Raw genomic sequence first — 25,108 nt, 5'->3', positions numbered from 1 at the left:
TTTATTTATTTTTGGGACAGAGAGAGACAGAGCATGAACGGGGGAGGGGCAGAGAGAGAGGGAGACACAGAATCGGAAACAGGCTCCAGGCTCTGAGCCATCAGCCCAGAGCCTGACGCGGGGCTCGAACTCATGGACCGTGAGATGGTGACCTGGCTGAAGTCGGACGCTTAACCGACTGCGCCACCCAGGCGCCCCTCTAAGCCCAACTTTTAAGAAATGTCTCTCTTAATGTCCGGTAGTAATTATGAAACATTAATTGGGATAGAATGCAGGCTTGTACTACAGATAAATTCAAGCCCTCTGGCCTCACAAAGTATTACGCATATATTTCAACTTTTTGCCAATGAAGATGACAATTATTTTTATCCCAAATAACCATTCAGCTCCTTTTTTCTTCATGTATATAACTAATGGCTACCTCACCATACTTCTGAGTGTTTATCCTCTTCTTAGTTTGCAAAGAAAGTAGTAAGTTATGAACCATCTGTAGCATTGCTCACTTTGGCAAGGAGAGTGGACTAGTAACAGTGGAAAATAAGTGTTATTCTCAAGAACTCTAACATTTCATCTTATTCTTTAGATATTAAGAGTTAATACACTTGTTTTTATTTGCTGTAGTGCAGGTTTCTTTTAGGAAACTGTATAATGTGATGATGTATCTACTGTTTGTAAATTTTACTTCAGGTATTGAAATTACAAATCATGCGACTGCAACACTAGAAGGCAATCAGATTTTTAACAACCGGTTTGGAGGCTTATTTTTAGCATCTGGTGTTAATGTGACAATGAAAGGTATGTTGGAGTCTGCTCTGCCTATAAATATAGAAAATACGCCATGAAAAAATAGTGGTATCAGAAGCCATTGGTATTTGACTGCTTTGTCAGTCTACCAAGGCCTATTTTCCTGTTTACCAAGACTGCAACTCACCTATTTTCTAAGTTTCAGGTTGTTCTAAACAGTTGGAATCTCTTACACAAGGAAAATCCTTTAAGGTGTTTTACTCAATTGGCTAGCCTTCTTTAAAGATATTAAAAAGTGACTCTTCTTTAAAATAATTCTATCATCTATTTTTATCTTAAGTCTTCTATATTTTGTCTTTGTCCTCTAGAATTTTACTTATTTTTTTTTATTACAGACAACAAAATAATGAACAATCAAGATGCCATAGAAAAGGCTGTTAGTAGAGGCCAATGTTTATATAAAATATCAAGTTATACCAGCTATCCCATGCATGATTTCTACAGGTATATTTCTAAATTACTTGAGTCTTGCAAAGGGGGAGTTCGTGATTTTTCTTTGTGTGTGTGTGTGTGTGTGTGTGTGTTTTCTAAACTGGCAATACCTAACATTTTTAGATCTCTTTCTCTTAAGGCAGAGGAAATGGGGTATTTGCCAGTGGAAAGAAAATATAACTGTGAACTTTATATTTGTCCACATTGAGTTAGTTCTGTGGTCAGTCTACTTGAGGATTGTGTGTTGGGGACCATAAATATGAAAATATAATACTGCAGTAACTATTCCTATCACTAGAAAGATGGAACACAATGCTTATATTGTTTGCCTAGGAGTTTCAAAGTAAAGCTGTCATTAAGTGTTCCATATACCCTAGTCACTGAGTGGTTTTTGACTCCCTTCTCCCCCAAGTTGATTCAATACAGACTTTGATAGGTTAAATTGCAAATCAATGGCTTTTCTCAGAAGACACAGGAGATTCACTTATTACATTTAAGTCCTTTTGCAGAATTAATGTGGCATGGGGCCACAAAATGGTTTTGGTCCTCTTTTCTTGTAAACCAAAGGTCATAGGGTGAAATACCATGTTTTGAGGAAATCTCATGTTCAAGAAAAATAATGTAAGCTTTTGCTTTTTAGATGTCACACTTGTAACACCACAGATCGAAATGCCATATGTGTGAACTGCATTAAGAAGTGCCATCAGGGACATGATGTAGAATTTATTAGACATGATAGGTATGTAGCACACTTACTTGCTCTATTACCCACTTATTTTCCCCCTCACTTTCCTAATTTTTGGGTTTTCATTTTGCTTTAGGTTTTTCTGTGACTGTGGTGCTGGAACACTGTCTAATCCTTGTACATTAGCTGGTGAGCCTACACATGATACAGATACACTATATGACTCTGCTCCACCTATAGAATCTAATACATTGCAGCACAACTGAATTCCTTCCCTAAAGAAAAAGTCCTGCCATTCTAACATCATAACTTAAAACATTTTTTTTGGAAGAAGATTTAAAATATTTGCCCATGCTACAGGAAGAGACTGTATTAAAAATGGATACACGAGGTCAGTTGACACTATGAAGCTCAAGCTACCAAAAAGAAAGTGGCAATATATTGACTCAGGATCTCAAAGCTGGGTGTTTTAGCATTACTGTGTAAAGACTTTTGAAGGGACAGAAGTGAAGAAATAAGCTGCAATTTTGTACAGATACCAACTTCTGAAAAAAAGCTGGTGTTTTTACAACTAGCATTGAATGCAGTCCAATTTGCAGTAGTACTCTTCAATAGACAAGCAGCTTTGTTGCTGCCTTTATGGACATGGGTACCAATTGCTTTTGTAATATGGTAAAAATGTGAGCTAGCACTTCTGCGTTTCTTTTGATTTTTTTTAACATGTATTCAGATTGAGAAATATGATTTTAATGCTTTAATCTCATGTAGTTTGTTTTTAATTTCAAGCAAATCTTCTTGTACTTGAATGTGCCCTGTTTTGTTAGCACACCTAGACTTGCTGTAACTGTACTCATGTCCCAGTATGTACGTTCTTTCTATGAAAGAGAAAACACTAATCTTAAATTATATCCAGCAATGTTTCTGGTATCCTTTAAGAAAAGTTAAGACTATTATTTCCTTCCCTTCCCTGTGCAGCATTCAAAAATCACCCCTAGAAAAAGTGAGTGTTTTAATGAGACTTCCTAGGAAGGGATGCACTGTAAAACAAAAGTATTCTTGTAACTCAGTTTTGTGAAAGGTAAAAACTACTATGTTTTAAAGTACACTTTAGAAAGTCTCTTCAAAACAGTCCTGTATTTGAACTCTGTTCATAGTTTTTTTTTGAACAGTTTAGACAAACTGCTGGAAATTAAAAACAATTTCCTGCATTAAGCTGAGACAAGTATATATACAGCCCTATACAGTTTCATAGCTCCCCCTCCCCCATTTATGTGTATTGGTGACAGTGGGTATAAACAGCCTGAAAGTGTATGCATGTACCATAACATCTAGACTTAATATATTGTGGAGTATTCAATAACCATTATGTAGAAGGTAGATAAGAATTAAAAGGGTTTAATTTCCTAGAAAGAAAATGGAAAAATGGTCATTTTTAAAAAATAAAGTTTATTAGATCATAATGTTGTCTGAATTTACCACCTTTGTCAAAAAGTCAACTCAGAGCTTCCAATGTAGTCTATAATTCCTTAATCAAAGTCAGCAACTTAGGGACAGCTTCAGCATCTATAGTCGACCTTTCACTAGCCAGGCAAACTTCCCTTAAAATTAAAAAAAAAAAAAAAATTGAGTTCACATCAACCATCCCCCTTTATGGTTTTAATAAGGTTGGCTGCATGGCAAAATTATATCCAAGTATAATTACCGAAATAATCGCAGTGATTGGGTCATCTTCTCAAATTCTCTTGCTTTTCTATGTCCCTTTTGAATAATCTCCTCTGGAAGATTAGCAAGCTTTGCTGCATTAAAGCCATAGCTTTTAGGACAAGCTCCCTTAATGAATTTATATAGGAAGGTAATAGTCTCCTGGCTCGGATCCTCACATTCATTTTCTACCATGCATGCCTAAAAAAGAAAAATATTTTATTACGTTATATTCATGTGCTAGTAATGGAAGTACCTGACTGGATTCCCTCAAAAATCTAACCTTTTGCATAAGCAATTTACACATACCATGTGTCCCAGGCGCACTGCAACGTTTTGAGAATAATCTTCCACTAATGAATGGTAATGGGTAGAAAACAATGTACGACACTTTATGTTCTCAGCAAGTTCTTTAACAACTGCATTTGCTATTGCTGTTCCATCAAATGTTGCAGTACCTCTTCCTATGAAAGTAAAATATGCATAAATTACATATCTGCCTAATACCCAAAAGGATCTACCTTACAATAGAAAAAAAGAAAAAAACCAAGATAGAACCGTAACATCAATTAGTGCATCCAAATAATAGGCCCTGTTTAGCTAAATAGGTCTGGTCTCATTTAGCAGCCCTTGGAGTGGGATGCATTTCTTTAAAGCATACTGTTCAGGTACCAGTCATCTTCAGAAATGTCCTATTGGTTTCTCCTTAAATATCCATATTTTGATAGATTAATTACCAAGGCTTGAGATCTCTTAATACTGAGAACTTTTTCACATTATCTCTTCAATTTCTTATCTCCAACTATGGTCTGTGGCGCAAAGGTGAGTGCATTCTTTTAGAGAACTGTCCTGTCAACCATCTTCAAGAAAAGTAATTCTTTGTACTAAAGTTTTAAAAATAGCCTTCAAATGGAAATTGTAATGTCTTACCTAATTCATCCACAAGCACCAGAGAATGTGCTGTTGCGTGTGTAAGGATACTGGCAGTTTCACTCAGTTCAACAAAAAATGTACTTTCACCTAAAACACACACATATGTGAAGGAGAGCTTTAGAATCCTAAAACAGTACATTCATCTTTAAGGTTCATATTCTTTGAATCCATGAGCTACCCAGGTTAAATCTTTTTACACAGATTACGCATGCAATTCTTGAAACAATAGAATGATTTCAAATGTCTGAAAGCATTCCAGAAGAAAAACATCAAATTTAAATGACTCATATGCACGCAGATATATTTATCTGATATATCTGAAGGCAGATATATTTATCATTTAAAACATAGAAATGAATTGTCAAATTCATCAGATGTCTGATATATCTGAAGGCAGATATGTTTATCACTTAAAACACAGAATGAATTGTCAAATAATAAAGCCTTAGGTGGAAAAGAAAACTCACCTGACATTATTCTGTCTGAGGCACCAAGTCTAGTAAATACTCTATCAATAGGTGTGAGCCTGCATACTTCAGCAGGTATGTAACAACCCGTCTGGGCCATTACAGCTAACAGGCCAGCCTGTAAATGGAGGAAAAGGTCATTTCTAATTGGCATTAAAAACATAGATACATAGACAGATACAGATCTATATATATCCACAAGACAGCAACGCCAAGCTAATAAACATTATCTTTCATAAGAACAATTATGGTAGCAGTCAGGCACTCCTAAAAGGCAAAGCGAAGCCTAGAGAAGGCAAAAGGCTTAGGGCCTAACTGGCTTGAAAACCTCAGCCTGTGAGGTCTGAACCCACTACATCAGTGATTTTTAACCCTGGCTAGCTACACAGTAGAATCACCTGGGAGCTCTTTAAAATTGCTGATGCCTAGAAGCAATTCCAGACCAAATCAATCTGGGAGGATGGAACCCTCCTGCACTTTGTCAAGCTCACCCCATTTTCATTTTTTAAGATCACCTGGAGAGCTTGACAGAAATACAAAAAAATCAAAACCGATCAATCAGAACCGTACTGTCCCTTGCTAGTTAGGAAATTTGATGACCATAAGTATAAGATTATACAGGAGAGCAGGGGGTCAGCAAACATTTTCAGTTCAAGGGCCCAATGTCTCAGTCACATTTTTTTTCCTTTTTATAACCCTTTAAAAAATATAAATCATGGTTTAGCTCAGTGGCTGGCCAACCCCTTATGTATTTATTGTCTTCCCTAAAAGCAGTTTCCAACAGTTACTCGAGGTCATAAATTTTATTTGCTTTCCTATCTGAACAAGTCAGTCATGGTTTTTTATAACGATTCCCACAAATGAGTCGAATTAAAGGACAAACCTGCAACATTTTCATTCATTATGAATACACCTACCTTCAGAGGAAATGAATCCAGTCAAGTCAAAGTTTATAAAGACACAACTTGAAATCTTCCTTGCCTTTTTATTTTTCTAGCCTTTTTAAATATAGGCTTCCTGTACATCAGACATTTGATGAAGTGAATACAATTCTGTTTTATAATACATTTTTCCTTTGTTTCCTAGTATTCTAGTGACTGAACTCTGTTATTAATGTGCTATTTGGAAAAGGGCCTAAATATGTAATATATTCCTAAAGCGTACAAGTAACTTTGTTGTAAAACCTTAAAGGTCAGTTTACCTGTCTCATGAGTGTCGACTTGCCCCCCATATTAGGTCCAGTAACAAGCACACAATAAGCTTTGCCACTTTCCTCCTCCTCTTCCTCACAGCCTATTAGAATGTCATTAGGAATAAAGTCATCTCCAAAAAAAGTCTTCGTAATGCAGGGATGACGTGATCCTCTAAGGTCCAAGAAGGGGGGTGTGTCTTCTTCTGGAAACAGAATTACTGGACGACACATAGGACCATCACCCCCTCGACTGTAGTTAGCCAGGCACAGTAAGACATCTGTTAAGGTAAAAGTGAGGCTTGATTTTTGAGGTCTGATAAACACAAAGACCCAACTAATTAATATAAAAAGCCTGCTGGGGATTGTGTCTCCCTCTCTGTCCCTTCCTCAGCTCACACCCTGTCTTGTGTCTCTCAAAAGAATAAACGTTAAAAAAAAATTGTTTTTAAACAAAACAAACACTTTCTCAGTGGAGGGTGGTGGTATGTTCTACTTGCTTTTCAGACATAGTGTTTTTTCTTTTCTTTAAAAGGCACTCCAGAATACATAAAATGCTTTGTTAATGCATTCAATAACCTAAAATCAGTCATCAGCCTAAATGTTTTAGGGGTCTTCTATTATAGCATTTGTAATGAAAAGAGAACTCTCATTTTTGGCCCCAAATCCCACTTCTCACCCAATCTCAAAAAGACTTAGTCCCCTAACATCCAGACCAGAGGAATGCCAGGGGAAGCTAAGAGATACAACTGGGAAATGCTATACTGACCTATTTTACTTGATCTAATCCTGGAGCTAACACTTCTTAGAAGCAGAATGTTTTCACAATAGGCACACTGATATAAAACAATCTTTTTTTTAAGTTCTTTTAAATGTTTATTTTTGAGAGAGAGAGACAGAGGACAAGTGGGGTAGGGGCAGAAAAACAGAGGAAGACACAGTTTCTAAAGCAGGCTCCAGGCTCTGAGCCATCAGCAGAGCCTGATACAGTGATCAAACCCATGAACCTAAGATCATGACCTAAGCCGAAGTCGATACTTAACCAACTGAGCCACCCCAGGTGCCCCTAATATAAAACAACCAAGAATAAATTCACAATTTTGAACACCTGTGCCGAGGGAAGTTGTTTGTTTTTTTTTTTTTTTTTTTAATTACCCACTGAACTATTCAAAGCTGTACTGGTTTAAGGAATAAATGTGGCACAGGGGTGCCTGAGTGGCTCAGTTGGTTGAGCATCCGGCTCTTGATTTTGGCTCAGGTCGTGATCCCAGGATCGTGGGATCCAGTCCCTGAACGTGGATGGGGCCTGCTTGGGATTCTCTCTCTCCATTGCCCCTCTCTACTGCTAGCATGCACTCTCTCTGTAAAATTAAAAAATAAAAAATGTGGCACAAAAAGGATGCCAATTCTGGACAGCCGTGTTCAGTTCAAAATAGTTCTGTTACAAATTTGGTTAGTTTTTAAACCACAGGGAAAAAAACCTAAACTGAAACACCAAGGGCTCCAAGTAAGTTGGCCATGAAATTTATAGAAAAAGGATATTAAGCTTTTGAAAAGGTTACCAAATTACAAATCTATAAATCAGGGCTCTGAGAAATCAACTGCAGGAAAGAAAGTGTGATAATTTGGGCTAAAAAAGATCCAAATCTTGAAATATGCATGTAAAGAAAAGAGATGCACTGAAAATACAAAAAGGATGCAAAAGTTAAAATTAAGAAGTGATGGGCCAAGATTTTTTAAGCTTCTATTTTTTGTTAGACTAAATTAAAACAGTATCAAATACTAAAAAACTCCACTGTAAAGGAAATTTGATCTAAAACACATTGCCTCATTAAAAGTACTAAAAATATTTTATCTTTTGTTCAATTATTCAAGTCTGAGTAAGGCCAAAAAGTGAACAACTTAAATTGCTATGGACAAACTAGTCATTTTGTCTAGTGAGGAGGCAAGCATACACACATCAAGACGTATATACCTTGTTATCTATGTTCAGAGATACACCTCACTGGCAACTCTCCAATGGATGTAAATCTTAATGTACAACTAGGACATAACGCATCACTAACCAAAGCTTTAGGAATAAACTTGTTCAAAGTCTTACCCAATACTGCGATGCACTCAACAGCAGACTGCCAGTCCTTGTAATTTTTATCAAAGTTATAGAAGAGTCGCCGCATGCAGTCTTTCAATGATACGTCTCTCCGCTCTTCAGCGTTTATCAGATTAGCCAACTTCTTCTCAATAGTTTTGGTCCAGTATCGTTTACAGCCCTTCTTGGTGGATTTCAACTCATATTCTTCTGGCAAATTACGAGTGATGAAATTCTCTGGAATTTCCAACTGGTAACGGTTCCTGCCAATCCCCCAGTAGACAATGGTCCTACAGCCAATTCGACTGCGCTGTTTCTCCAAGTATTCCAGGAGACTCTGTTCATTTTCTCTTATGTCAGCAAGAGCTTGGTCATAATCAGGGTCAAATCCTGCTTTGGGAGTAATTAGTCCAGTCCTTCGAGCCTTTTCATGGTCAAAGGCTGTATCCCATCGGTTCAGTTCTATAGTCAAATCAGGAAAACGGCCCTCAGGATTTTTTGTCTGCAAAGTGATGACTTGCTTAAGGATTTTAGACTTAAAGTTGTCAGCAACTTCTTCCATAATCTCTATAATTTTACATATTACTTTGAATCCTTCTAGAGCAGAAAGAAAATCAATAATCTTTTTTTTGCTGTATGTAGTTTCTTCATACATTATAGCCCTGCTATCTGGGTGGTTCTGGCTCTTCAGGGGAGACCCAACATTATGAATTTTACTCAGCAGCCTCTCAAGGTCTGGAATCTTCTTTAGAAGGTCTGCAACATCAGAGATTTTGTCAGGCACAGCCATGAGGTCTTCTATAGCATCTAAACGATCATTGATAGCATAAGGGCTACAGAGTGGGGCACAAAGCCACTGCTTTAGGAGCCGCTTACCAAAGGGAGTATGGCAAGTATCAATCTTTTCTAGCAGGGTCCCTTCAGTAGAACCATTTGTTCCATTCAGGAAAATCTCCAAGTTGCTTAATGTCACAGCATCTAGCACCATCCGTTGATTGGCTTTTGCAAAAACAGCACCAGGTCTTGTAGCACTAACCCTGTCAGAATCCAAGGGAATGTATTCTTCAAAATTAGCCATTGATAAAAGCTCTTGATCAATAAGGCATTTTTTGAGGTAGAAGACACAACCACCTAGAGCAGAGAGGGCCAATTCACTCTTCTCTCCTGGTGTTAACCCAAGAGAATCAGACTCTGAGGTCATACCTTTAAGCACCTGGGGTAACATCACCCCACTGTCCTCATTTAACTTTTCCTTAAAATATGCTTCTTCAAGGAGAGTTCTCAAAGTTTTGGCTGCATCCCAAAACTGGGAGCCTGGTATCAGACCTTCCTGAAGAGAGGAGGATAATGAACCCTTCAGAATCATCTTAGTTTCTGTTGAGAGATTTCCTTTCTCAAACAAGACTTGTACTGGAGGGTAGTGTGCCACTAGAGTCCTAAATCTAGAACAGTGGCGATCATCTGGAAACTGACCTATGAAAAACTTTCCCAGTGAGGTATCAACAAAGCATACTCCATACACTCGAGTGTGGCCAGAGGAATCCTCCTCTTTTTCTTTGAGGCTAAGAAGATACTTACTGTAGTTCTCAGAGGGGTCACCTTCCAGTACACTGTAGGTCTGTGTACCCTTGGTAATGACTCTACAGATCTCCCTCCTCACCACTCTGTCATACTTAGATATATGTGCCATCTTCCGGCATCGTGCCTCCATCATTTCCGGGGTCTCAGTCTGTTCCACTCGTGCTACTTTATAGCCCTTCTGAACCAGAGAATCAGAGTATCGGCCAAATGCAATTTCAGGGAAACCAGAATGAGCCCAGTTGCCTTTCATGAATACCAGCCCGAGTTCATTGACTCCAATAAGAGCATCCATGTGGTACAACTCATAAAACTTCCCCACCTTATAAAAAATAACAAGATCAAAGTTCTGAGACTTAATCTGCCACCACTTCCTCATCCCAGGAGTACAGGAATTAAGGAAATCCTCAGGCACATAGAGTGTGGATGCATCAAAATCGGGGTGATCAGGTCGCCTCCTGTGGAGATCTCGTCTCTTTTCCTCCTTAAGCCACTCTAAAGTTTCATGATACCAGAAAGTGGGGCGACTACTATCCTCACATCCTCCACCAGTGTGGGCTTGAGATTCAGAATTCTGAGGGGCAGAGAAAGCACTCAGAGTGCTCTTGGTTTCTGATGAAATGCCAGTTGATCGTTTGGTGGCCAAGGGCATTTCCTTCCTTGAACTTTTCCTTTTGAGAGCGCCATTTCCAGACACCATTTTCTTCCGTTTTGAAGCAACTTTGACAGGGCTGTCCAAGCCTTCACTGTCACTGTCCCCCACTCCACTGCTTATTTCATCACTGCTTCCTTCCTCCTTAGCATCTGGCTTGAATTCCACATCAGAGCCACCAACATCACTCTCAGAGTCTGATATGACTCTTCGTTTTTTTATCTGGCGGCTACTTCGCCTAGATCCTTGCACCTTAGGTGGCACTTCTTCTTCACTTTCAATTTCCTTATCTTCTTCACTCTTATCTGATGAGTAAGTTGCACCTACCTGGCAGGCAAGGAAAGAGTTATTTAAATATAAAACAATCTGGAAAATTACAGTACTGCTGTGAAGTATTTCTCAATACTTCCTATGTCAAGAGAAGAACCCATCTCCAAAAATGAGAAACTATTTTTTTCCTCAAAGAATATCAGTTTCAATAGTATCACATTATAGGATTAAGTGATTCTATCATGACAGTTCTATCTTATATAATAGTGATGCAGCCCATTAGCATGACCGTACATCACAAATGCCCGTAAAGTGATGCCCCCAGGAACAGTCAGCTGTGGAAATAAACAACTTTAAATAACTCCATTATCTTTCTTCCAGGGTCACCTCTCCTCTTACAGATGGACATATTACGAAATTTGCCACTTTATAAATTCTTAAGTGTTAAGAAAGTAGTAAGCAATCTCTACTGGTTCTAGTCCTTGCCCTTCCACAAACCAGCTGTATCTTCTTGGGCACGGCACATTCACTTATTGTGGATCTCCCACATACGTGAAGTCACAGGAGGCTAAATGATTTCTGTATTACCATCCAGTTCTAAACCTTTGATGAATGTTATGATCCCTGCTCTCAACCTCAAACATAAGATTAAAAACACTTTTCCTCTCATTTCTCTTAAAATACCCATTAGATTAACTTGTTTACTCCCTATCTGTAATAGAATAAAACATAGAATCTCTTCAGCACGTGGCTCACTAATTTCTTAAATTAGAGAATAATGACCACGTTTGTTTTAAATGAACCAATTATTTCTTCCTTAACAGAATTTAATTCAGTCAAATAGTGACCACTAACATTTGAAACCCAGGTTGTATGTCAAGGTTATTTAACCTTTATTCTCATCCATACAAAATACAACAACAAAAAAAAGGAATGAACGCATAAAACCAGGCAATTAATTACCAGGGCTTGACCACACCCTCCTATAGAGGCTTACTACCAGATACCATGACCAATTTTGTCACCATGTCCTTACTGTCCTGAGCTCATTACTTGTTACCAAAAATGGTTCTACCTCTTACACGATGTGTCCTCCACCACGCTTGAAGCTGTAGAACTTAAGCAAAATGACTGCTGAGATTCTAATCTAATTTAACCTACAGTCCTGAGGAAATACAGACGTATGTGTACAAATATTAAAGTGTATATATATGCAAACAACATATAAATAAGAGAACATCACTTTGCACATCCACCCCCTCCTTCCATCACTCTCCCAACAGAAGTAACAACTGACTGTTTAACAATGTCCCACCTCCATCTCTTCTTCTTCCTCTGGTTCTGAGGGCTCATCACACACTGCCAATTCAAGCCTCTCGATCTTGTCTTTATTCAAGGCTTCATCTGCACGTTGCATTGCTCTGAGTATTTCAGGCTTTGAACTATAAAAATGACCTCCTTTTTGTGCTTCTTTCGATTTTGAACCTAAAAAATTTACATTTAGATTTAATTTATATTTCTTAAGCAAATCTTATTCTTATAAATAGGACCTGTTGGTGGGGTAGTGGACTCAACCTACAACACCTGTCCTAATGAACAAGAATGATGAGAATCTAGTTTTTAATTTAATGACCCATTACTTCTGATTGATAATAGACCAGGAAAGCCTACAAGGAAGGAATTCTCAGGGAAAAAATTACCAGTGAAACTTAAATTACCTATTTTACCTCCTTGAAGTTGCCTTAACTGTTGGGTCATCCAGGACCACTTCATCTCTCTTCTAATTTCTTGGGAAGTGGCCCTAAATAGATAAAGCCCACCTCCTCTTCAGGTGAGGCATGACATGTAAAAGGTGTTTGTGTTGAGACCCTTTTTTTATTACTTCAGGAAGGCCAAAACTACACCGTCAGTTAAATGGAGTTATGATACTAAGTTTATCCCTAAGTTAAATAGGATATATTAAAAACACACCAAAACAAAAAACCCTCTACTGGTAAGGATACTAATATTTTGGAAGGGTACCCCAGTTCAGACTTTGAATGTTTTTTGTTTTAAAGTTAAACTGTCTTGTTTTCAAGCAAAACTCTTTCTTTACTCCTTGCATTTAAAGAGCTGTAATTTTAAATGACACTATCCACTGAGCAAAAGATTAGATGCAGAAGATCACAAATCTAATGGCACAAACTAGGAATGTCTGTTTTCTTCTAACCAAATATAATTAGAAAACCTGCATTTGTCTACATTTGAAAGCTCCAAACATGGCGTTATTTCCTTCTTTCTACTGAATACTGAAACTAATAGTACATGCTAAAGTGTCATGGAATTTGCAACTTTAATGAGCTGCCTAAATAAAATAAAGGTACAATTTTTCATTTTTCTATAGAGCTGCACCAACACTACGAAGTTAGGATAATCAAAATCCATTGGAGGGTGGCTCCTAACTTCCTCCAGTGCCTTGTTTGCAGCTGCACTCACCCCCCAGCTATCTAATGACATCATTCCCCGAAAAACCCTGATGCAAACTACTTTACCATCCTAAGACCAAAAAAAAAAAAGAAAAAAGAAAATTAAAAACCTACTTTTCCTCATCCACGCTATTGCAATGATTTAGAAATTTAAAGGGTCAAATGCAGTATGCAGAGGGTGCCTTTACAAAATAATGACAACATAAATGCAAAATTTTTTGGTATTTTTAAAGTCATACTGCCAAAGCTTTGTTTAGAATCTCCAAATCAGTCCTAGGAAAAGATCTTATTTGTCATGTAGTTCAACTCTCTCACTTTATATATGAGTGAATAGTATCTGAGTTGCTTTGTTGGCCAAGATTATACAGCAAATTAGTGCAGGAGACCGCACCAAATTTCCAGATTCTCTTTCTGTCCTGCAGGTCAGATTTCTGTGCAGGCTGAACTTTCTTCAGTATGCTCTCCTTGCCCTGCAGGATGAGCGGTGCTAGGACCAAAAGGCATGATTCCCAGAGATTCCTGGGAAACTGATCCTTATTCTGACTCCAAAACACTTCAGTTCAACAACATCCTAGCCTGGAGAGCCTGGGGATAATAGATAAGGACTTATTCATCATCAAGTGTATGTACAAGCACTGAATCCTGCGAACATCATGTGCATGCACTATATAATTCAAGAAACTGAGAAGGTGCACCTGGCCCAAGTGAGGCCCCACAGGCGGGACTGCTGATGTCTAGGACCATAAAAAAGCTGGGCCTGGAAAAAGAAAGTTATGGTTCCAGAAATCTGATGTAAAACTCACCTCAGACGTAATCATAGGTGAGGATTTTGAAGGCCAGGTAAGCATGCATCTCCATCTGTCCTAGAGAATGACACTGATTTATATGCTACATATCCTGACTGCATTGCCTTTCTCTTGGACCCTTGAAGATGAGGACACTGTCGATTTACCTTTTTCATATCTGAATTTGGTATTTTGGTCCAAATAAGATCTAATCATGAAAACATTTTTCCTTTAAAGGCATGATATTGCCATAAGTCAACTGAAAAGACAGAAAAATTCCACTCCATGCAACAAACCTGCTGAAGACCAGCTACAGCATCTTATATTTTCCCCATCTATCTTATCCTTTTCCCATGCTGGAAGCATTTCCTGCCACTCCTGAAATTTATTGGCATAAAATACACTTAATTTCACTGTATAGGAGACGGAGACACTTGTGCTCACGTGCATGCGTGCTTGCTCTCTTGCACACTCACTCTCACAAACATTCTGCAGAGTGGACTCCCTTACCTGTATATGGCTTTAATAGCCTTCTGCTAACCCAGCCCCTTGTTGGGCTGTCATCAAAAAACTGTACATGAACTCGGACAGACTTCCCTTTCTCGCGGATGAATGTTCCATCAAAAGGGTGGTTATAAACCAGGCAAGGCCACCAGGGGTAACCCTCCATCTTGGCCCAAACCAAATCACCTGGTGAGAAGTCACAAGAACTGTTGCCAAAAGGAAATATATAACTTGGTTAATATTTGGTTAAGTTGCATTCAAGGCAATTACCTACAAATAAAAGCAATTCCAAGGAAGGTATCATTAACACTCCTATGAATTCTGGCATTAATATTCAAGCATAAAAAAAATCCTAGAATTAATGATTTTTAAAAACCAGATGTTCAAGTCATTTTAAAAACATAAGCAAATATCACAATGCTTATTATTTAACTATTAAGACAAACACAAATATAATGAATTCTGGTATTAAGGTGAGAAACTACTTCTCAGAATCATTCACAGTTTAAAAACTATAGCAGAATTCTGGTAGAATAACAATGTTAACAAGACTCATTGTACATGCTCTGCAAGTTATAATGCATCACATCAATGCCTGCATACCACAATATAGTATATATCAGGAACAGGACCTGACCCACAGTATTAATAAAATACCAAGCATACTATGTAATTTGCTAATGATATTAAATATTACCTCATTAGACTCTGCTTGGAATCAGTCTCCAGTCAAGCTCCTATGTATTCCACACATTCCAAAAGCTACCTAGCACACTACTATCCTTCACTCCTAAAAATCTAGTTCTATGAGGGGCACCTGGGTGGCTCAGTCGGTTAAGCGTCCGACTTCGGCTCAGGTCACGATCTCACGGTCCGTGTGTTCGAGCCCCGTGTCGGGCTCTGGGCTGATGGCTCAGAGCCTGGAGCCTGCTTCCGATTCTGTGTCTCCCTCTCTCTCTGCCCCTCCCCCATTCATGCTCTGTCTCTCTCTGTCTCAAAAATAAAATAAAAAACATTAAAAAAAAAAAATCTAGTTCTATGGAAAATGTCAGTAAAGTGCCTAACATCCCTGAAGTATTGAATACATATGCCTTTAGACTTGAAAACAGAAATTCAATCTTAACAAAATGATTTGGTCCTGAAGGTTTCCTGAGAAAGGGAAAGGAGGAGAGGGTAGGGAGAGAAAAATCTAGCTTAAAAGACTACAGCAGATGTACACTTGAAACTAACATAACACTGTATGTTAACTAATTAAAATTAAAATATAAAAATAAAAATTAAAAGACTACAGCACAGTCCCTCAGTGATGAGGAAGCCACAACAGCTGATAAATTCTGCTCACGTACTATATACCAAGATTTTCTAAACTTGCTTAAAGATTTCACTGAATAACTGCAAAAGTAAAATAAGTATGACAAACAGGGAACATTTTAGAATAGCTTCCGTTAGTCTCCTGGGGCCACTGTATTCAGACCCAATAACGAAATTATTCCTTTTCTTCAAAAATGTGAATATGGAAACCCCTAGGCTAGACAATTAGAAGAGAAAAACAACAGCATGATGCAGCTGGGACTTTTCAAGGGCCTTTACAGTATGTGCATTCTTAAATCTAGAGCAACCTACACAAGCAAAGATCTATAAATATTGCCATCAAGCTCACCACATAGGTCATCTTTAACAGGAAGCTGTGACTGTACAATTTCAAACAAACTTCTATTAAGTGCCTCCTGGCTACTAACATCCATTAACAGGAGACAAAGACCCTTACAGCTGTGCAGAATGGTTTGTTTACAAGCCTCTCTACTGTCAAGCAGTCTTTCCCTTGACTCCAGCCAGGTAGCCACTAACCACACAGCCTTTGTACCAAAGTACCTGGGACTACCCTAAAGCTGGACTTTTATTTCTGCTGCTAAAGGAAGGAAACATCTTTTGTCTTTGTAAAGACACTAACAGTTGTGAGTCTGAACCGTGGCAATAATTTTTACAAGATTGGCCAAAGAGCAAATACATGTTATTTCAATGAACATGTCTCCCCTCATGAAGCGTATTTCTGTATAGTCTTGAGACATCAGGCTTCAAATTGTGTTATCCAAGCAGATTTTTCTGAAAGGGGGGACCAGTCAGGATACCTATCTGTCAAGCCTGGCTGCCCTTCTCAAAGACACTTAAATCCCTTAAAAGATGGAGACTCAGGTAAGGTTTTGGTGTGTTTGTAGCTAAGCCTAAACCCAATCATTGGCTAGTTTGAGGCAGTTCCTCCCCAAGTATTGAAGTTATTCAGTATACGTAGATGAGCCCTGAGCCTGACCATTATGGAGCGAGGTTTACAAAGTGTTCTTGGTTTGGAGTGCCTGGCTGGCTGTCTGTGGAACATGAAACTCTTGACCTCAAGGTTGTGAGTTCGAGCACCACATTGGGTATGGAGATTACTTAAAAAATAAAATCTTTAAAAAAAAAAGCGTTCTTGATTTGTGAAATTAAAGACAACTATTCTTCTTGCCTGTGTGTACAGAGTTATGCAGGGTAAGGACTAAGGGCTGAACTGGACACCAGCTGTTTCATTACATCTGTGTCTTATAACAGTTACAAATTCTCGGGGCGCCTGGGTGGCTCAGTTGGTTAGGCAACCGACTTCGGCTCAGTTCATGATCTCACAGTTTGTGAGTTCGAGCCCCACGTCAGGCTCTGTGTTGACAGCTCAGAGGCTGGAGCCTACTTCAGATTCTGTGTCTCCCCCTCTCTCTACCCTGCTCACGTTCTGTGTATCTCAATAATAAATAAACGTTAAAAAAAATTTATAAAAGTTACAAATTCTCAAGGATGGAGTTAGTGCATAACAGACTGACAAGAATGCACATCTTGGTAATACATTTTTTTAAGTTTATTTATTTTGTGACAGCACAAGCGGGGGGGGGGGGGGGGGGGGGGGGGGGGGGGGAGAGGGGGAGAGAGAGAGAATCCAGAGCAGGCTCCACGCTGTTAGCACAGAGCCCAACGTGGGGCTCCATCCCACAAACCATGAGATCATGACCTGAGCCTAAATCAAGAGTTGGACACTTAACCAACTGAGCCACCCAAGGTGCCCCATCTTGGTAGTACATTTGAAGTTCAAGGGAACAGGATGCCTCAAATCCAGTGGAATTCTGTTTTGCCTGATATGAGGCAACAGAGCACTTGCAGGAATCTCAGTTTTCTTATGGGATCCCAGAAAAACTGTCATGACTAGATCAAAATTCTTGAGCCAAAAATGACATGGCCACACCTGCCTCCTGAAAATTCCTTTCTATCCTCAAGTAAGAGTAACTCAAGTTTCTGAGACCCAAAGACATGAAAAAAAATTTTAGTTTTATACCTAAACTTAAGATGTAATAAAATATTACTGTTTTAACATGAATAAGTTCATTAGTTTTATCCCAAACCATTTATACAAATGTAGTGCAAATTGTAAAACAAACTGTACAGTGGTATTCAAAGGTCTCAAAAATAATTAGAAAAGATAAATTTCCAAAGCAACCAATTTAAAAATTCAGTGGGTGGCTCAGTCAGTTAAGCATCCAACTCTTGATTTTGGCTCAGGTCATGATCTCACAGTTCGTAAGATTGAGCCCCATGTCAGGCTCTGTACTGATAGCAAGGAGCCTGCCTGGGATTCTCTCTCCCTCTGCCCCTCTCCTGCTCATCCACACTCTCTCAAAATAAATAAATTAACTTAAAAATTGTTAATATCTTTAAGTTTATCTTGAAAGGCAGATAGCCATACTTACTGGAGGAAAAAAAGCATAAAAAGCTAGTTTTGAAATAAATTCCTTATTTGTAAAGTTAAAATTAACTGTTCAAATTGTTTTTCAACATCACCATACCCTAAATATAACCTTATACTTAAAGAATCTTACACACAATCTAACTTTTCTGCGGTTAGGAATTGGCAGTAAACTATAAAATGCTAAGGCTAAAATGTTTAGTAATATGCACTGTTCCTCTACTAATGCTAAAAATGACATTTTAAAAATTCCAGCCCAGGAAACAGTGGTTTCCAGCCAAAAAGAGAATTAAGTGGGTAATAAAATACACTGTTGTATACTGTGTAATAAAACTAGGTATTTTAAACATTTCAATTAAAAATTTTCTTCACTTAATGCTAACAGAGTTCTTATTAAATCTATTAATTTTGTGGGTACACTCCAATTGTTTAAAGGTAATTTTAAAAATTTAATCTCAAAATAAGTAAATAAAAAATTTCTAGCAGTTGTGTAGTTTCCAAAGAATACCAAAATAAAAGGAACATATATTTTAATCCATGCAAATATTCAGGTTTTCCTACCAACACTAAATCCTGTCTTTTAAAATATGGAAATATAGGGGTGCCTGGGTGGCTCAGTCAGTTAAGCATCCAACTTCGGCTCAGGTCACGATCTCACAGTTTGTGAGTTCGAGTCCCACGCGTCACTAAGAGCCTGCTTCAGATTCTGTATCTCCCTCTCTCTCTCTGCCCCTCCCCCACTTGTGCTGTCTCTGTCTTTCAAAAATAAATAAATGTAAAAAAAAAATGTGGAGGGGGGGCGCCTGGATGGCTCAGTCGGTAAGCGTCTGACTTCAGCTCAGATCATGATCTCCCTCCCAGTTCTTGAGTTCAGGCCCCATGTTGGGCTCTGTGCTGACAGCTCAGAGCCTGGAGCCTGCTTCAGATTCTGTGTCTCCCTCTCTCTCTGCTCCAGCCCCACTCACACTCTGTCTCTTTCTCAAACATTAAAAACAATTTTTCTTCTTAAATTTTTTAAATATGGAAATATAATGCAGTCTTGAAATATGCTATAATTTGAATACCTGCCAGTTTTTCATACACTGGTTTTTATAAAAGCCTGATAACCTTATGAAAATCACATCCACCTATTTCACTAGCTCTACTTAAAACTTTGCCCAACAGTCATGTATTAACTGTATTTTAATATTTGGCTATGTTTTCTGACAATCTTAACATTTTTCCCTTTTCATATAACTGTATTAACAAGAATCTTTAGCCCTATGCAAATCAAATTTGAAAATATCTGGGCCAAAAAGTCACCTCACATCTAAATATTTTATTACAGGGGAACCTGAGTGGCTCAGTCGTCGGCTCAGGTCATGATCTCACAGTCTGTGAGTTCGAGCCCCGCGTTGGGCTCTGTGCTGACAGCTCAGAGCCTGAAGCCTGTTTCAGATTCTGTGTCTCCCTCTCTCTCTGACCCTCCCCTGTTCATGCTCTCTCTCTCTGTCTCAAAAATAAATAAATGTTAAAAAAAAATTTAAACATTTTATTACAATGTAAAATACATTGGCTCTTCCTAAAGCCCAAGCTGAAATGCCAAAATAAATACTGGAATGATATCTTACAATATACTTATAAATAAGATCTAAATAGGGTGCATGGGTGGCTCAGTCGGTTGAGCTTCCGATTTCAGCTTAGGTCATGATCTCACAACTCATTAGTTCAAGCCCACTTGAGCTCTGTCTGTGCTGACAGCTCAGAGCCTGGAGCCTGCTTTACATTGTGTCTCCCTTTCTCTCTGCCCCTCCCCTGCTTGTGCTCTATCAAAAGTAAACATTAAAAAAATTTTCTAATCCAATTATGACTTTATATGTTTTTAAAGTGTTAATATAAATGTTTCTAAATCTATTTAAGTAATCTCTACATCCAACATGGGACTCAAACTCACAACCCCAAGATCATGAGCTGCAGGCTCTTTCCACTAAGCCACCCAGGCACCCCAAAAATGTTAATATACCTTAAGTGTTTAATATTCTTGAGATTCTAAAGATAGTGTTAAAAAAAAAAAAAGGAAAAACCAGATAGCTCAGAAAAATAAATGTAAAAGCCTTCATACAACTAGGGTGCCAAGCTGTCTCAGTCTGTACAGCATGCAATTCTTGACCTCAGGGTCAGGAGTTGGAGCCCCATTTTGGGCATAGAGCTAATTATTAAAAAACAAAAAACAAAACTCATACAACTAAAACTGAGAAATGACTTAGTAAAGCTAAATATATATTGAACAGATCTTTAAAACTATGCTTTAAAAAAAAAAAAATCACGTTTTTGCTTTCCTTTTGGTCCATAATTTTGTTTTCAATTACTGATTGTGCTCCCAAATTTATAATCAACTTTTTGAGCTATCTACTTAAAAAAAAATTCAGTAGGTACCAAAGCACTGCTAGAATCTGCTTCTATAAACAATAAAAGATGTCAAACAAAAATATGTGCATATAACACAAAAGCACTTTCAGACCAACTTCAGAAATCAGCTACCAGTGTTTGCACCTAACTCTCAAGGTGGACCATTAGAGCAGACTTCCTCTACCCTCAAATAACTAAATGCAGTACTGAGAAAAGAGAAGTAATCAGAGCAACTAATTCCAAGGCCCCTACAAGACCTACCCCCCTACCAGTACACCTCTGCCCATATATACCCTTTCCTTCTCATTCAGCTTGGGTTAACTGTTACCCATCACTTATGCACTAAGGATCTAAGGTGACCATATAAACTGTCATCCAAACTGGTGTCTACTATTTTCTAAACAGGATCAGAAAAGAAACCTAAAGGAAGTTTAAAAAAAACAAAAACAGGTTCTTCGTGGAGCAGCTTAATTCCATGCCTTAGAGCAGGGAGGGGAAGGGTCATCAGAATGAATGTTTTCAAAAGTCCTGAGGTAATGTTAAAAAGTTGTAAAAGCTCACAAGAGGCTCCCACAGACCAAATTATGACAAGCTGAGCATCTTTAAATACCCGTTTTAATTATATCAATTAAAACAAGTTAGGTCTGTGAAACTGAGTCCACAGGATACTTTTTAAAAGGGCTAGAATTCTTTCTCTTACAATAATATTATATTGATGTCATATTAGTTGGAAAAGTATACCGCTATCTACAAATACATTTAACTATGAAAATTCTTAGGAAAGGACTTACAACTAGTACAGACAAGGGTGCTTAAAGATTTGCCAGGTCTGACCACTCCTCTGTGAATGTGGATGGGGCATACACTTCAAAGAGAGACAATTATCATTGAAATAAGATTGTAAAAAATAAACTAGCCAAGATTTGTAATAATAATTTTAAAAAGCCAGATTTAAAGCGCTCAAATTTTAAAAAGCCATACGTATTACAGCTCTCTCAATTATCTTAGTCAAAAATAAAAAGGGGGTTCATGACTGAACCCCTACACACCTCTCAAAGGCTCACTTCTCCTTTCCTTCAATCCACAATTTGCTGGACCTTCTTCCTGAACCAGCTTCCTAACACCCCCTTATTCCCACCATAGCCTAACTCCTGTCTGTCTGCTGGGTTTCACCCCAGAGAGATGAAAGCCTACCCTGTCATATATACTCTCTTCCCCTCAACAAAGCTCACAGAGCTCATACACTCTGCTCCTACTCTAAGAATTACTCTTTTGCTTGTTCTATATAAGGTTGTATCCTGGACCCATAATGCCTAATACTGTGCCTGGCAGAGCAGGTACATGGGCATTTGTTGAATGAAGGTCAAATCTATATACTGGAGTCTCTTTAGAAGCTTAGTATCAAATGCTGATCTTTCTTGAATACTCTGGGAACAGCCCCTTTAGCAGGTGGTCAAGTGTAAACAATGTCATGTTTTTACAAGTCTCCTGAATTCAGACCTCAAAAAAAAAAAAAAAAAAAGGAGCATGTACTTTTCAATACATAAAACACAACCACACAATAAATGCGTCCTTTTAGCATGGATGCAAGAATAGTCAACTCCTGTTCAAATAAACATTATAACACATCTTGCATTTCTTACAATGAATGATGAAAAATTTTATGAAAAACATAAAATTATGTTATGGAAGATACACATGTTAGGGGAGGAAAAATGTTTTTCCTCTAGCCTTCTGAGTTCTTGGCTAAGACCCGCAGTAATAAAAGATTAACGAAAGAAAACCAAACTGAGGTTTATTAACATGTACACCTCCTGCATACATTGGAGATACTGAGGGAAACAGTTAACTCCCAGAGATAGCTCCAAGTTACCACCTTAAATACCATCGCAGCTAAAGACAAAAGAAAGATGGAGGAGGGGTGGGGAGAGGGACAGGTCCCTTACCAGGGAAAGAACACCCAACAAGGGTTGATTGTTAAGCAGATTTAAGTCAGAACCATCTCCATTAGAAAAGTTTTATCCACTTTTAGTTATCTTTCCTCTTCGTGGTTCAAAGCAGGAGACATCTTTACAAATGGAGGTTTCCCTTATAAATGTAAATTGATGAGTAAAGTACCCTTTTCAAGAACTGCTCTAGTGTCTGCAGTTTCTCAAAAAGAAAGCTCAAGGGGTGCCTGGGTGGCTCATCAGTTGGGCTCTTGACTTCGGCTCAGGTCATGATCGGGCTCAGCGCAGTTTAGGACTGACTCCCGCTGCCCCTTCCCCGCTCGAACACTCGCTCTTTCTCTCAATATAAATAAACTTAAAAAGAAAAAAGAATTTTGACAAATTTCATATATTGAAAAAAAAAAAGAAAAAAGAGCCCCAAATAATCTCTAAGCCAGAGGCATACCCTACTACTCTTCACACAACTACATAAACTCACTGCCTGAAAGGGTCGCTTAAAGGAAGGTAACACTATAATTACACTTAGACTTCACAATCTGTAGGACACCTAAAACTAAAGACATTTGGATTACTCAGAACCACTAACACTTCAATCTTGAATGAGTTGGTTTTTTTTTTTTCTTAACCTCTATTTCTTCATCCTTTCAAACGGCTAGGCATTACATTTTGTGCCTAATACAATACCTGGGATACAGCAAATACGAGCTTTTCAAAATGTCGCCGCTTCTCCGACAAAGGCCAACCAAGCCGTGGAACAGCACCGAACTGCTCGGAGAGCTAGGACACCTCCCGGCCGGATTCCCCACAATCGTGGCGGTATATCCCTGTCCAGGGCCAGCTTAAGGCCTTTCCAATCTCACTCTCAACTGCGAAAAAATTACAGTGCCCCCTACTCCCATGGAATCGTCAACAAAAGAGACACTGTATCATAACATCTTTTTCAACTCCACACCACACTTCCACGTGTGTCAAAATTAACACGGCTTCTAAATTCTTCATTTGTTGGTGCATGTTCGGCCTACCTATGGGATGACCCAGCCGGATCCCAGCACTTTCTGCTCTCCCCCCCACCTGCCCCGCCCCACCCCGCCCTGCAATTCTCCTACCAATCGGACCCCTCGGTCTGCGACGTGATACACCCCCGACGCACACAGCTCGTGGCCCACCCCCACTCCCACCTCCCCAACAGCCCACACAAGCAGGCCGAGGGCCCATCGCCCCCACAGTCTAGGCGTCCAAGGCTCAAATCAAGCATCAAAGTGTGTTCCCCGAACGTCTAATGGCCCCCAGTTCACTATCCCAGCTCTGAAGGAGGAACCTCCTCCTCGAATCCCAGTCACTGCCGCGCCCCCACAGCCTCTGGGCTGCAAGCGTTCATCCTCCCCGCAGACATTCCTCTTTCCCGCCACCCCTCCCCCGCCGCAGGCAAACACCACCCCCTCCCCCGCCCTGGGTGCGCACCCCGCAAGGAGCGTGCAAAGCTCCCTTCTCTTCCCGCCCCACCCCCAACGCTCCCATTTCCCCTTTCTTCTCGCTACCCCAACCAGTTTGCACTCCATCTCTACCGCGGCCTCCCACCTGGCGGAACGCATCTCTTCCCCCGAAGTCTGCACGTCTCCTCCCCCCCACCCTTTCTTCCTGCAGCCAATTTCCTGCTGCCCTGTTTACATTTTACGCCCCCTAACGCCAAGGCTACGAAATCAACCCCTGCACTGTTTCAAGCCAAGTATACAGCCCCACCTCCTCCGAGCCCAAGGCCTGGCTACGCACCCCGCAATCCTCCAAAGCAAGCCTCCCTTCCCCAGGCTCCCTGCGCCCCGCCGCTGTGCCCCCGCCCTCGGCACCCCCCCCCCCACATACACCGCGCTACCTGGGGGGGACCGCGGGCGCGGCCGACTTCCGCAGCCCTCCATTGATGTTCCTCGCCTCGGGTGGCGACGCAGAGCCCGCTAGGGGCCCAGGCTCGGCCTCGCTCCAGGCCGCATCCCCGCCGGGAGAAGCGGAGGCCCGGGTAGCAGCGGCGGCACCACCGCCTTCACCTGAGGCCCTGACCGAGGCCTTGTTAGCATTATTCAGCGCTGGAGACTTGGGGAAGAAGCTGTACAGCGTGCTCTGTCGCGACATAGCGACGGCCGACAAGGCCCAACCGCTCGGTCGGACCCAGCGCCTAGAAGCTCGGAATTAACCGCGCGGCGACTGCTGGCGGGAAATCTGGGGGGAGGTGCGCTGCGCAGGAGGAACACTGGCCCCAGCGGCCAATCGACAGGCGCTGGGGCGGGCGCAAGAGGCGTAGCGGCCCGTGCGCGACCTGCCCCGCCCCCTCGGGGCGCCAGGCGACGTGAGGAGGGGAGGGGCTGGCAGGCCGCGCGGGGCCCCCGCACCCCAGGGCAAGAATGGCAACAGGCCTGCTCCGCTCCCTCCGTGGCTGGTCGAGGCAGGAACGCTCGGGCCGGTAGC

At 40.0% G+C, this 25,108-nt stretch overlaps 2 protein-coding genes across 2 annotated transcripts in view; one reads left to right on the top strand and one right to left on the bottom strand.

Moving 5' to 3' along the window:
* The window catches only part of FBXO11 (F-box protein 11), an 86,340-nt gene extending 83,020 nt beyond the window's left edge, over window positions 1–3,320 (top strand). Inside the window, exons 20-23 of the mRNA XM_030310562.1 lie at window positions 688–795; window positions 1,140–1,248; window positions 1,877–1,975; window positions 2,058–3,320. Coding sequence (XP_030166422.1) covers window positions 688–795; window positions 1,140–1,248; window positions 1,877–1,975; window positions 2,058–2,187 — 446 coding nt within the window. The 3' untranslated portion in view covers window positions 2,188–3,320. The remainder of the gene's footprint in view (window positions 1–687; window positions 796–1,139; window positions 1,249–1,876; window positions 1,976–2,057) is intronic.
* Window positions 3,321–3,347: 27 nt separating this feature from the next.
* MSH6 (mutS homolog 6) lies at window positions 3,348–24,859 on the bottom strand. Its single transcript, XM_030310561.2, has 10 exons — window positions 24,522–24,859; window positions 14,561–14,760; window positions 12,116–12,285; window positions 8,313–10,857; window positions 6,224–6,492; window positions 5,023–5,140; window positions 4,553–4,642; window positions 3,932–4,086; window positions 3,624–3,823; window positions 3,348–3,519 (listed from the first exon to the last, which is right to left on the bottom strand). The coding sequence occupies exons 1-10, from the start codon at window positions 24,773–24,775 to the stop codon at window positions 3,438–3,440; spliced, it is 4,083 nt and encodes a 1,360-aa protein (XP_030166421.1). The 5' UTR covers window positions 24,776–24,859; the 3' UTR covers window positions 3,348–3,437.
* Between the last annotated feature and the right edge of the window lie 249 nt (window positions 24,860–25,108).

This window comes from Lynx canadensis, chromosome A3, assembly GCF_007474595.2.
Source record: "Lynx canadensis isolate LIC74 chromosome A3, mLynCan4.pri.v2, whole genome shotgun sequence".
NCBI lineage: Eukaryota > Metazoa > Chordata > Mammalia > Carnivora > Felidae > Lynx > Lynx canadensis.
This window is presented reverse-complemented; position numbering and strand designations above follow the sequence as displayed.

Excerpts from the sequence above, each read along its gene's own strand:
- MSH6 (XM_030310561.2), bottom strand. The coding sequence starts at position 24,775 with ATGTCGCGACAGAGCACGCTGTACAGCTTCTTCCCCAAGTCTCCAGCG. Across the intron at positions 5,141-6,223 it reads AGTCGACACTCATGAGACAG|GCTGGCCTGTTAGCTGTAAT; the intron begins GTAAACTGACCT and ends CTCCATTTACAG. Across the intron at positions 4,643-5,022 it reads CTCAGACAGAATAATGTCAG|GTGAAAGTACATTTTTTGTT; the intron begins GTGAGTTTTCTT and ends TGTGTGTTTTAG.